This window comes from Fulmarus glacialis, unplaced genomic scaffold, assembly GCF_000690835.1.
Source record: "Fulmarus glacialis isolate BGI_N327 unplaced genomic scaffold, ASM69083v1 scaffold25950, whole genome shotgun sequence".
NCBI classification, from domain to species: Eukaryota; Metazoa; Chordata; class Aves; order Procellariiformes; family Procellariidae; genus Fulmarus; species Fulmarus glacialis.
Window position 1 is genome coordinate 8,072 of NW_009187523.1, and position 14,207 is coordinate 22,278.

General features: G+C 40.0%; 1 protein-coding gene across 1 annotated transcript in view; it reads right to left on the reverse strand.

Annotated features, from left to right (window-relative positions):
• Positions 1-1,934: 1,934 nt before the first annotated feature.
• DGCR2 (DiGeorge syndrome critical region gene 2) overlaps positions 1,935-14,207 on the reverse strand; it is a gene marked incomplete at its 5' end in the record, with an annotated part of 24,395 nt that continues 12,122 nt past the window's right edge. Inside the window, 6 exons of the mRNA XM_009575443.1 lie at positions 1,935-2,580; positions 3,368-3,604; positions 4,297-4,449; positions 8,441-8,644; positions 10,770-10,946; positions 13,493-13,569. Of these exons, the coding sequence (XP_009573738.1) occupies positions 2,339-2,580; positions 3,368-3,604; positions 4,297-4,449; positions 8,441-8,644; positions 10,770-10,946; positions 13,493-13,569 (1,090 nt within the window). The remainder of the gene's footprint in view (positions 2,581-3,367; positions 3,605-4,296; positions 4,450-8,440; positions 8,645-10,769; positions 10,947-13,492; positions 13,570-14,207) is intronic.

Below are 14,207 nucleotides of genomic sequence, written 5' to 3' on the forward strand. Positions count from 1 at the left end.
TGGATGCAGCACAAAGGTTACCATCTACAGTATGTATATATATATATATGTGTATATATATATATCTCGCCACCCAGAAACACACACACACACGCACTCGTACCTACAAAACTAAAGAAAAATCAGTACATACAATGTATAAAACGTATGAATGTGCTCAAAAATGCACAAAACCCGCTTTATTTTCATACTTCAGAAATGCTCAATAATTTGTATGCATGGTTCTGACTACTGCTATCCATCCACTTCATTAGACCAGGACTTGAACTCAGAGGAGGAGATGGTAAGAGATCCCACAGGGTGGAGAATTGCTCCTCTCGTTTTGTACCACTGCTGTTAGAGCCAGTCAAACCAGAGAGCAGGACGCGGGCGGCAGTACAGCTCCAGGCGGAGAGGCTTCCCAACAGTGCTTCCTCCCACTCGTGTGCCAGCAGCGCACCCCAGAACTGTGATTCACGCTCTCCGGTGGATTCAAGATTGTTAGCAAGTGTCTGAATGTCACGACACCAGATATGATCTCAATAGCGAAACAGTTTTCTGTGCAAAAGGAGTTGAATTGTCAAGACCAATCCCCAAGTAGAGTATAAGCCTACAGGCAAGACACAGAATAGAAAGTAGCAGCATATTCAATGGGGAAAGAGGCAGCTGCACTGGGAAACCACAACAGTGGGTTAAGATTTGTCATACAAGTATGATTTCTCATCATTACTAGAAAAATAGATCACATACACACCCCCATGCAGTGTTTTCTTCCTGTCCCTCTAGGCTTGCACCCTTCATAAGGTAACAAGAGAACACTCACAAGGGGCATTCTTTACAAATTCCTTATAATTCATTTCATCTGCTGAATGCTACAGTAAATCAAGGAGAAGCAGAGGCAAGAGGAGGATGGGGGGAAAGGGTAAATCATTTGTACACTGAAATCTAAACTTAAAATCACCTGTAAATATTATTTTGCACTCATTATCAAAGCCAACAGTGCTTAACATTGGGTTTAGTGAGGGAGTGAATGAACCTTTTTGCCATCTGTAAATTAACTTAAAGAGTTCAATCTGAGGGGGAAATTTAAGATGACATATCAGACTGAAGCAAAGAGCTTTATTGATTTAAGTACACTAACCTCACTATAACCCCTCATGGGACCTGGATAAATGGTTTGGGGGGCACAGGGGAAATCCCTAGAATAGGGTTGGCAATTTATGGGACTCGGATAAGGAACAAGTGTCCAATTAGAATTAAACATTATGTATAGTGCGTGTTGATCACTGTTTTTAAATGGTATTTGTAGAACTGTAAAGAAGTGAAATGGAGGGGAGGGAACACACTTACATGTTAAATGTAGCATGCAATAAGAAAAGCAAGAACAATGGTCTTTTATCCAGGCCAGTCTTGTGCAACCGTTCACTGTAAAGGAGTTAAACTACAAGGAAAAATACCTCAATCTTCTTTATGGGATTATTACAAACAGGGGCTTCATATAGTGAAGTAGACTGCATGAAAGTTAATTGCTTCCCATCTCTTCCCTAAAGTACTACCTAACACATATAAGGATTCTACCAAAGGGACACAAACATTACACAGACCCAGTTTTCTTTATGGGCTAGAATTTTACCCGACAATATGAGATTTTGCAGCTACCAACAAGAAATAATTGTAATTGCAAATCCTAGTTTTCTTAGTACCCATTTGTCACATATTGCGAAGATCATCCTCCGGTCCCTACGGTGTTCTGAAATAGCAAGGCAGATCAAAACACACATATGTTTTATACTGTGTAACTCTTACTTGGTGGCATGTGTTTTAGCTCCTCAGTGCTCCCGCTCTGTAGCGCAGGCCCCCAGCCCCTTCCCCTGCAGTTCCATCTTTTCTGCCTTTTCCAAGTGTAGCACTGAAGCAAGAGACAAAGCAATTGATTGAACGGTGACTGCTCCTACCCTCCTTTTTCCATCGTCTGTTCCCTGGGTCCAGTGGTATCCAGCCAAATCCAAGCAGCTTTTTTCTGATGTACATTTTGTTTCCTCTCAGGTTAAGGAAAAAAAAAACCAAACCAAACTACCCATACTTTTCACCTCCTTAGAAGTCAAAGGAATTCTCTGCACTCTTTTCCATAGCCAATGGAAAAAAAGAGCAGTTATACAATCCATATTTACAGGACAAACCAATTAGTGAATGAATAACGACAGTCAAAAAACGAGAGGCACAATCCTAAACTAGAACATAAAAGAGCGTTCAAAAAACAAAGTGGAGATTCCTTCTGAAGTTCAAACCACGGATTAGTGTTTGTCTGTGCAAACAGTTGCTAAAACTATTTCTGACTGGCAGTCGGCTTTTTACTCCTTTATACAATGGTATTGAGAGAACAGTGGCTGTGACGGCTGCCCGTAAGAGTTTCTGCCGGTGTGTTTTCATTTAGTGTTGTGTCAGGAGGGACAAGAAAGGTGCTGCTGTCAGCAGAGTCTTCCAGCTCCATTGGAGAAGGACCAACTGAGGGAGGAAGTGATCCCTCTGTAAGCTGTGGGGATACATCACAGTTTCCTAGTGATGGAGGACTGCTTTGCACAGTCTGAGAAAGAATTCCATCTGCAAAGGACAAAAACAAGCAGAATCAGAACATGAAGTATATAATTTCACATTCCCAAATAGATTTACTATCTGTATTTCTGGAAGCTCTGAGTTTTTCCTGGTTTTGCATTAATGCACAAAGAGATGACACTGCAAAAGAGGAAAATTATGTAGCAAAAATAAAACTTCGATATATAAATAAGATACTTGCACTAATCAGGCTCGCTTATCTTGTAAGATATGCTGCTATAAAACCCCAAATTGGAATGATTTCTACAGTATGTGAATATGGCAGCTGCAAAATTGAAGAGCACTGGGTGAATCATTAGAAAGTGATATTTTTGGTCAAGTTTTGGGGGTGTGGGTGGGGGAAGTGGGGAGGAGAGAAGACGCTGGATATATTTTATTCAAAATCTCTTGTAGCTGACATTTGTTCTACTTTTTAATACCAATCTCTATAGATCTATCTCCAAAAGACCAGAAAAGGTACTAGCATAGTGGAAACTAGGTAGCCAGGTAACCCAGCCAAGGTAAGGCTTGAAAATAGGTAAGGTCTAAGAGTTAAACTGCTTGCAGCATGGATTCCACTTGTAATTTAGGTGATCCAAAGAACCTTTGAGAAAAAACAAGCTTAATGACACATTTTAACAAAAGACTCTTACATCGCCAAAATAGGAGATTTTATTGTGAAATATATTTTCCCATCACAATCACTAAAACACATGATTATAGTTTTAAAAAAAAAAAATCTACCCTCTAGCCAAAATGAAAAAGAGGAAGAAAGGAGAAGTTATTTCCTGCGTACCTGTAGTGGAACAAAGGATGCTGTCTGGATTGACAGAAGCCTCATAAGGAGGAGGTGGGTCATCTGGATGTTGAATATCTGGATACTTGTAAGCAGTATAGGGTGGAGGTGGATCATGGAAATGAAATGCCCCACCTTCCCCATCATCTGAAAGATGCAGTGGAGTGAGGCCAGTTCCAAAACCATCGGGACCATAATCAAAACCAGGCATCCTGCGGCCCAAGTTAAAATGGTGCACTATTTCAAGAGAAGAAAAAGAAGTAAGTGACTTTATCCCATGCTTTCTTCTTCAGTCTAAGGCAGATCTCAACACCCTTTTCCACTTTTCACACCCAAGGAACTCATGTCTCCTGAAGACCTAAAAAAGTCTACATAACCTATACAAGTCAACTCACTGCAGTTACACAATGATACCCAGGTCCACCTGCTCCCAGCCTGCTTGTCCTGCATCACCTCTAAATTTGAATCTAACCTCTTCAAACTAAGGAGGTCATTCACACATAGAAGTCATTTCAGATTTGGACCACATACAAAAAAAAAAAAAAACCACTTTTCCATTATCCATTATTAAAACAGTTCAAGTTTGAAGAACCTACCAAGACACACACACAGAGGCACAGTCAAGCAAGACCATGACATTTCTCACCTTTATGTACATCAATCTGTCAATAATAAGCACAAGGCACAAGGTAATTGTTGATATAAAAGATTTTTCTTTGAATGTGGAGTGGTTCAGAGAACCAAAACTTGTACAAATCATGACCAGTTCAGGCAGCCAGCACAGAGCTACATTTGGGTACAGTACTGACTAGAATCTATAACCAGACTTCTGCTGATATTTTCCACAGATTTGTATTTCTTTTGCTCTCTTTATTCTGAAGCACATACACCTCTTAGATCAAGACTTATTACAGATGGAGGCTACTTACAATTTGCTCCAATCAAAGACTCTATGCGCTCTCTCCGCCTCTGGCGTAGCCGGTGGACCATGAAAAGCAGCAGAGAGAGGATGAGGAAGGATGAAATGCAGCTAACGATCAGACGCATTCCACCGGCCATTGAGTCAAACAAACTGTTGCCATCTGTTACATAAACCATATAAAAGAAGCCTGTTAGTTTTGTTCAAGACTCATTTTTCTTGATGTTCTTTTGTCAGTAATGGAGAGATAAATGCAGAGTGGAGATTCCTTAGCCTGGTTTAACACTTCTCCATATTTCAAAAATGTAAGAAAATTATGAACCATCAGGTGATTTATCTATTTAATGCAAGAAGATCTAAACATTTCCAAAAATATCTTAATCAGCAAAAGGGACAAAATGTTGAAGGCTTCACGTCTCTGAAAACGGGAAAAAGGAAAGGTTAATAGCATTTTGCACATCTACTTACCTCCCTGCCATGGCTGATGATGCTGTACTAAAGAGCACAGCAGGCCTGGAAGCCATGGGAAAGGCTGGAGAACTGCCATATCTACACACTATTTCTACATGACTTCTGGACATCTTAACTTTTACATTTCCAGCAACAAAATCTCTAAACATTGTCATGTTTAGAGATCACCAAGATGTGGTCATGTAAATTCCATATGTCATTGGTACATTGGTTAGCACCATTAAGTGATAGGAACTAAAAATACCTTAAAAAGGTGAATCAACATGACAATCATCTTTCAGGAACTGAAGAGATTAAGGTAAACAGGAATTACATATTTTCCTAGAATCACATAGAAAGCACGTGGCAGAACACAAAACAGATCGAGGAGCTTAGGACCTTGCGAGCTCTATATCATTGCTAACCAGATCCACACTTGGAAGGCTGTTGCGAGCAAATTATCACTGTTCTACCAGTGCCAGACACGAGAGCTATTAATTTTTCCCAATTCAACTAATCACACTTGGTTATGCTTAAGTAGCATGTGCACATACAGACAAAGAAAAATTACCTAGAAATGACCGTGCTGTGTTCTTTGCACCCATTTCCCGTTAAAGAGCTCTGAATGAGAAACGCACCCAGGTTAGGTGTGGGTAAGAAACAGATGAAGTGGCTGCACAACCTGGTCACCTACTGCTACAGGACACAAGCACTACCAGGTACGAACCTCCCTCCCCAGCCATCACAGTGCCACTGCACTTCCTAGAGCAACCAGCCAGATCCTGGCCACCTCTCCTTTCCTGTACCCACCACAGCTGCAAAAGCTCTCTCAACACTTCTCCTTTTCCTAACAGCAACTAAAGCTGTATCAAAGATTCCTTACAAAAGAAAGCTAAAAGCGTCACACAAATTCTAAGTACTGACTTGCTACAAATGCTACTAAAAGAAAAATCCACCTAATTTATACATCGTTAAAGTACATGGCTAACAGGGTGGTATTTATTACGTCATGCATTCTTGGCAACAAAAAATTCATTTAATAGGGCACTATGCATAGAGCTCGAACATTACACCCTCTCAAATCTGGCTGTGCTGTACAAAAGCCTCTGTGCTGTCAAACCTTTCAGCAACTCTTACTGTCAGAGCTGAAACTGATGCAGTCACACACCTACCAACCAACACACCCTCCTGAACACCACAGACCTGCCGTTGTTCCTCCTCCATTTTATGGCAATGCTGACTTCATGAACATCATAAATTAGTGCTAATAACTGCCTTAAATAAAGTGACTTAAGTAAAATATACACACAGGCAAGCATGATGCAATCTTGTAGGCAGAAAGCCTGACTTCCACGTGTTCTCTTTAGGCCAGCTACAACTGCAATTCTTGGACCTTCTGGGACATCTTGGGCTTCTATCACACTGCTCCCAGCCTGTGAGAGCTCCTAACATTCAACCTGTTTGGCTGGATAAACTATTGTCAATAAAGTCCTAGATTTAAAAAAAAGACAAAAACCCAGCTTGTACAGAACAAGATAAGTCATCACAGAGATTTCCAACATAAATACAAACATATTATTTCAGAAAGGCTGTTTTACACTCAATAGAGTAGTAATACCCTGTAAGTGCAGCAGTTTAGTCACTAGAAAAGCTTCTGCACCATCAGCTCTTTCAAAGTATTTTATTTCTTTTGTTACCTTTTCACAAATAAGAGTTGCAGGTCTGTCTAAACAAGAGCCACACAGAAAAATTATTTTCTACCACATCCATGGAGCAGCAATAGACAGACTACCTCAGTTCCAGCATTAGTACACGAAAGATTTTCCTCTGCTATTTATCTTCAACTAAATGAGGAGAAGCATCTTTCAAGACAGTATAGCTGTGATTGCTCAGCTTACTCCTACCACTGAAAAAGTCCCCTACTACCAAGTCCTTGAGTAATATTCGTTATCCACTTGTAATCATTGCTCACCCACTCACACTGCGAGAGCTGATTACCTGCCAACCCAACAGCAGGATTTATTCCCCCCCCTCTCCCCCCCAGTCTCTCCTTGGGTGATTAATTTACTTACTGTTGATTAGTAAACTGTTTTCTTTCCTTTGCAACTGAGCTTAGAGAAGATGTATGTAAGAATTGGACAAAGATAAATACATGCTGATTAAAGAAAGTAATTCATTAATTTTGTCATCTGGAATAGTCATTTATAAACACCCAGAAGGAAAACTGAAATGCTTCATTTAAAAATTTCAGTGTTTATCACTAGCTGAAGTAACTTCATTATGGAGGAAGTTTGACAACTGCTTGATGATTCTTCTCTCAAAAACTAAGTTACTAAAAAAACCAGAACACTTCAGGCCAGAGTATAATGAAACGGTCTTATTTAGCATCTGTACAGAAAGAAGAGCTTAAGGATCAGAAAGGATGTGGTAAAATACACTCTCCAAACAGTATTCATGAAATAGTTAAGACCCGTGGCAATAAGCAAGGATTAAAGAACATGGCATGAGGTTATCCCAGGTCATCTTATCCTGTCTGCTGGATGATGCTTTGCTGACACTGTTCCTGAAGATAAAAAAAGCAAAGACAAAGTCTTAACTCTGCTGATGAGAGTGGGAGGAAGACTATCCTGCTTTTTCCCCACTCTTTCACCAATCAACCTGCCACACTAGCTATGAATATCTGTTAAGCTTAACCCTCAGAACAAATGCGAATGACAGCAAGGAGGTGCCAGTGGCCTTTAAAGATTAACTTCTATAGTTAAGACAAATAAGAAAGACTGTAAATTTGGAAGCCAATAAGCACCCCTTTTTTGTAACAGCCTCTGATGGGAAGAGCTGACCTTGGTGTTTTCCATAGGAGTTCAGAACAATAGGTTCTTCATGCATTCAGATAAGATTAGGTTCTTCAAAAATACCAGAAAATAACAGTATCACAGAATGGTTTAGGTTGGAAGGGACATCCTGAGATCATCTAGTCCAACCTCTGCTCAAGCAGCGTCAGCTAGAGCAGCTTGCCCAGGACAGAGTCCAATCGGGCATTGAATACCCCCAGAGATGGAGTCTCCACAAGCAATCTGCTCCAGTATTTGATCGCCCTCACAGTAAATTCCAAGTAAGATACATTTCTTTTTGCAAGTCTCTTTACAGAAAAATAACGCCCCCAAAATCTACATCCCCAAATGGTGACTGACAAACAGTTCAGTCAGAGTCAATTGAAGACTTTACTGATCCAAAACAAGAAGCTGCACTGAGATGCCAAATCCAATTAGCAAGGTTGCATGTATTGAAACTCTATATAATTTTTAAACTTTGCTTCCCATGTGATCCCTGCATGCAAACTTGCACACACATAAATGCTCATGTCCAGAAAAAGATGCTTAATTAGTGCTCAAGAGAAAAGTCTTGTCTTTTCACGTCAACTAAACATGACAAAGGAACCATGCAAGACACTACTAAAAAACCACAGTAGTGTCAACCTCCATACAGAAAATAAGCATCAAGGATGACTAATTATTTCTAGCCACAGTCTGAAGCGTTTCATTTCCCATGATTTGAGATCTTTCTCCACAGGGGGTTTGTACGCAGCAATGTCGAGGCATTGAAAGGATGCATCATTTCAAACAAAGTTATACCCAAAGATAACCAAGTTATCAGTTAGCACTGAACTAATTTTTCTTGACAAAACTATAGCAGTCAACTCTTACCTGGGTCTAAACATGTAAATTTGCAGCACTCCTTAGGGTCTTTGCGATACTGCTGACACCCCTGGGGCCGTTCACACAAAGCAGCCACGCACATTTCAGGTTCACCGTTGTGACATGTGCAGCTCAAACAGGGATCATTCCCTTTTGGAGTGAAATAGTAGCCTTCGTCGACAATGTTGTCTTTGATATCAACGCAAGTCTGGCCTAGAACAGAAAAGCACATCAATATCCAAGTGTCTGTGAGCCTGCCAGACAGGAGTCCAATTTATTCTGCAATACAGAATCACATTAAGTGATTTGTAAACATAAGCAGACCACCAGTTAAAAGCCACGCCTTCACATTAAAGCAACTTTGAAAAGGGATCTCCAAGGAGTGGGGAAAATAACGGATTGTCTGGAGGCATGCAGGGATGATTTACTGCTCAAAATTGACAAAGTGAGTTTTAAGTATTTAATGGAATTGACACACTTTCAGGCATCCTCTCCAAGACACAGGAAAGCAAGTGGTCTGAGAAGTTTAAGCTTCACTGTCAACGCCTGCTGCAGCTCCCTCCCTCTCTCCTGGTACTTAGGAAAAGCTGGATCTTGTCTGGACCAAACCTGAAGGGCACTCTTAACAGGCCAGGCCTAAAAAAGGAAGCCAAGCAATAATGCTTCCACTGCCCTAGCTGCCTCTTGATCTCTGCCCAGCGGAGGAAGTTTAGATATCTTCTGTCCACTGTCCTTTCCGCGCACTGACCTAAAGGGACATACCAAAACCAGAGGGAGGGAACACAGACAGCACTGGGACCTGCCAGCTGAAGCAGCTGCTCAGGGAGGGTGGCCTGCCCCTTCCATCCTACACACAGGTCAGCTGGGAGGGTCCACAGGAAAGTTCAGACTGGAAGAGACCTGAGGAGGTCTCCAGCTCAATCTCCTGCTCAAAGCAGGGTCAGCTATGACATCCCAACAGGTTGCTCAGGGTTTTATCTAATCTGGTCATAAAAACCTCTGAGGATAGAGGCTGCACAACCTCCCTGGGAGTCTGTTCCGCTCTCAACTATCCTCACGATTAAACAGTTTTCCCTGGCATCAATCCAAATCTCTTGTTTCAACTTAACGTCCCTTGACTTAAAGTCCCTTAACGGTTGGACTTGATGATCTTAGAGGTCTTTTCCAACCTTAATGATTCTATGATTCTATCATACACTACTGTAAAGAGCCTGGCTCCATCTTCTTGATAACCTCCTTGTAAGTACTGGCAGGCTGCTGTCAGGTCCCCTGGAAGCCTTCCCTTCTCCTGGCTTAAGGAGCCCCATTCCCCCTGCCTCACCTCAAAGGACAGGGACTTCAGCCCACATCACCATCTTGCTGGCCCCCACTGAACCTGCCTCAATTTGTCAAAGCCTTGTCAACATTTTTCTTGCACTGTGAGGCCCAAAATTGGACACAGCATTCTTCTGCTCAACTTATACATCTAATACCCTCACAGTCTGGTTAATGTTTTGGCAGAGCTATCACCTTCCTTACAACATCATCCCGAAAAGATGACCAAAAAGGTCATCTTCTGATCATCATTTCCACAAAACACATGTCCTTCAATATCCAAGATTTTATTACACCTCAAGGTAGACAAGGCAATATCCTGTCTTCCTAGTTTTCAGTATTTCAGGTGCAAAGGCAAAGAAGGGCTGAATTTTCCTCCCTTGCCATTCTGTGTCTTTTTCCTGCTTTAAAGAAAAAGCAAACTAGAAACACTTCAAGAATTACAGTAAAAGTTCAACAACTTTTCTCCTTCTTGCAAATAAGCACCATCTATATTGGTATCTTAAATATTACCTGAAAATACTGCCAATACCTCTGTTGGTATAAAGCCTTTTGGAGTAAAGAAATGCAAGATACAGAATGAAAGCCATTTTTTTCACTTTAAGTCAGTAGCTCCACCTGCTTTTTCCCCCCCCCTAGTTCTAATAATTGGCTGGAAATAATTTAATAGAATTTGCTATATTCAAAATAAACCAGAAATAAGTGTTTCCTCATTTTCATGAGGATATTTACTAATAAGGCGTGCTTTTTTTTTAACTTTTTTTTTTTCCCCAAGTATACTTTATTTTGGGGCTGATATAGCTGCTTAACAGTCATTTTTAAGTGAAAATCTGTACTGTGGCTCTCAACCACACATTATGACGCTCTTATTTATTTAAACCAAGCAGAAATTTAACTCCCCTCCCCCCTTTTTTTTAAATTCACTGGGCAAAAGGTAGAAAGGATAACTAACCAATTTCCCCATATTTGTTATATGCATATTTAAACACACAACACAGTTAACACTGAACTAAAACCAACTTACTCCTTTTGCAGAGGAATGAAGATTTCTCATAGCAGTTTTCAGCATACCAGCTGTGTAAACCGTGGTGCCGAAGGGTAGGAAAATGGAAACACTGAAGCTGGGCACAAAGAACGTTTTCATTTTCAGACATAGCCGTACCAAAGATAGGGTCAGGGGGTAAAAATACTTCTGAAGAGCCTAGAACAAGATGCATTGGTATAAGCAGCCTGCGGGTATGCAAAGCTTTAGAAAGGCTCTGTAATGTCACTAATTTCATGCACACCAACTCTGCTACAAGGCTACTGTCCTCTAGCTTTAGCTTCCATTAGCAACATTCCTCCGGGGGAAGGCAAACAGCGGGGAGGGAAGGGGTGACTCACAGAGAGAAGAGGCTGCTGTTTTCAAAGTACTGGGTAATTTTGTCATTCTGCACCAGTAGGAGTGATGTTTTGATATCTCTACAAGTGCTGCTTTCCAGAGTCCCATGGGGCTTGCTTGCCAATCGTTATGCACCTCTTCAAACAACGCAGAGTTTGGCCATGCTTGCTACTAGTGGAGCAAGAACCCATACCTGGAACTCCAAGCACCTACTAGTGCTTCCAAAGATGTGTGTACATCTATCCTGTGCAGTGCACTGCAGAGCCACTCCCCGACGTCTCATGCCGCTCATTCAGAGTGCAGAGCAAGTGCTCTGCAGAAAACAAGGCTGCAATGCCGCTTCTGCTGCTGCAGTGGTGGTATGGACTACTTGGTCCTTCCAACTCACATAACTGTTACGAGACTCTATTGTGATGGGTTCCAAACAGTGCAAGAGGTGTTGAAGGTATTTTATAACTTTTAAAATGTTGTTTCTGACCAGTGTCTCACTTAACTGTTAAATCTGCTGGTATGCAAAGTTGCAGAGATTAATGGGAGACCAAGACACAGCAATTGTGAAAATTAGCCTACTTTATATGTTTTCAGAAGCCTACTTTCCAAATCTGTGTGCTTAAACATTGATTTTAACAGCTTTTACAGTTAGCATATTACATAGTCTTCTCACATGATGGTCCTTTCAAATACTGTTAGGTATGATGGGTTTTTTTGTTTGTTTAATTTTTTTAAATGCAACTAGGTTCTCCTATCATTTTTTTTGAGGGCTTACCTTCCACATCTCCCAATAATGGACTAAAATTTCCAAGCTATAGGACCATAAATCACTTTTCAAACAGATGCTAGGAATTCAGAGTCTGCCTCACTACAAGTCAATGACGCTTAAGTAAAGTTTTTCAGAAGCTACTGAATGCTACCACGTACTACTATGTACTTTATTTCACATAGGTGTCCCTTTCTTAAATAGAAAGCTTGAGAAGGCTTAAATTTATATAATGCATCAAATTAAATAAAACTTACGATAAAAACAGGTATCATGATTTTTCTATAATTTATGCCTCCCTGGTTGTAAACACTCTGTCAGCAGATGGCAGTGCAGTCAACTTTCCAAAGAGCAAAGAAAGGTCCATTTAAGGAGAATTTTTTTCTTTGCTTGGGCTTCACAGGAGAAACCTACCTATATAAACAGTATTGTCCAGACCAGAAATCCCTATTATGAGAAAAAAGTCGGACTTTCTTCCCTCCCTTTCCCCTGCTATCCAAAGACATCTTTAGGTGCTCTACTTTAAGGAACTAATGAAAATGTTCCTGCCTCCACAAGAAGGAGCAGTTTCCTCTGAATATTCGGTCAACTCTGTTCACTTAAATGACAAAGGAAATCAATATTTTGGTGCATGGCAGCACAGTAAACAAGTGTTGTCAATAGAAAGCTTATGGAGGGTTCTACTACTCATGTGTCAAAGGAAGTATTTTTCAAGACCCAAACATTTAGCAAAATTCTGTTCATAATTATGTATCTGTACCTAATGGACAGTTTTCCTTCCAGATTTTCCTTTACTGAAAATTGTATATGAGAAGAAAACTATTCAGATTAGTTTTCAACTGCTACACTGGAATTCACAGTGCTTAAAAAAACCGCTTTGTTTTAAACCAGTACAGCATTTAGACATTCAATTCTACGTGTAAGAGTTCCTATAATGACCCTCAACTGAATTAGTTAAAAATAAAAGGTATAGAAACATAACTTTGCATATTCAGCAGAAGGAGCTGCTTGTTTTGCAATTGAAAAAGTTCAGCCAGTGATGCCTATCAGATTAATGTTCAGTTTTTCATACAAACTGGGATTTATTTCTGGGATTAGGCAAATTTTGTCTTAGTTTAAGTAAACTATCTGAAGTACTTTAAAATGAAAAAAATCTGGGTAATTCTGCAAAATTCAAGATTTTTTTTTTTTAAGTATATAAAAATCCACCAATTTTTAAAAAGCTAAAATCCCCAAATATCCTACACTAGTCTGTGCAAATACTAGAATCAGGAATCAGCAATTCATCTAGACATTCACCACAAAGAACGAGAAACTACAGAGCAGTTTCCTTTTTCTCAGCTTGCTCAAGGGGAAAGCCCAAATAAACTGAAAAACGTGTTCTTTCCACAAGAAGTGAATGTGAAAAACTATGAAACTTCTTACACTTGAAAATAAGACGTGTTTCGAGTATTAAACTCTTTTGTTTTGATACTGTAAAGCAAAGCAGTTCCCCTCCACTATTTCAACACTATTACTGAAAGAAGTTATATTGTTCTTGCAAATAACATTCATGCTTTAAGACAGCTTCCATGGGCCATTTAACTAAGTAATAATTTGAGAGGCCTACCTTTATAAGCTACTTCCCAGTGACCTTCTAGAGAGTGATTTCGATTGGTGATCACATACTGATATCCAACCCAGAACCTACAAAAAAAAAAATTAAGTTATATTCTAAAGATACAAGCCAAAAAGATACTAACAAATTAAAATAAATTACACAGAACCTTCCAATGTCTTTATACATAAAAGCTAACTTTCAAAACATTCTGATGATTTTTTCCTTAACATTTCAGCCCATATGTTGGCAATGTAGAGAGAGAGACTACAGTTGAGGAATAGAGGAAAATACTCAATAGTTTTCTATGTTTACAAACGATAACTCACAGTGTCTTTTATTTCTACTCATAATAAGCACCTTATTCTGTTGTTATGGCAGCACTTCAGTATCTTGAACCCAAAAACGACACAAAAGCATCCAGAAGTCAAATATTTTATAAACATATACAACTTATATCAGACTGTTCCGGATTAAACCATCTAACTCTTCAGAGACAGAGATACACCATTACTGAACCACTCCTGGTGATCTGTCATGGCAGCCCATGAGACTGACAAAAAGCCCACAGGCAAAAAAAAGGAATTGTTTGTTGTGAACTAACAGAACGAAGTATCTAAAGCCACCAGAACACAGTTCTTGCAACTCAAAATGGATTTTTACTTCATTCTTATCTCAAACTTGCGGTCTTTGTTAGAGCTACTGGTACTTAATGGAAACAAAAATC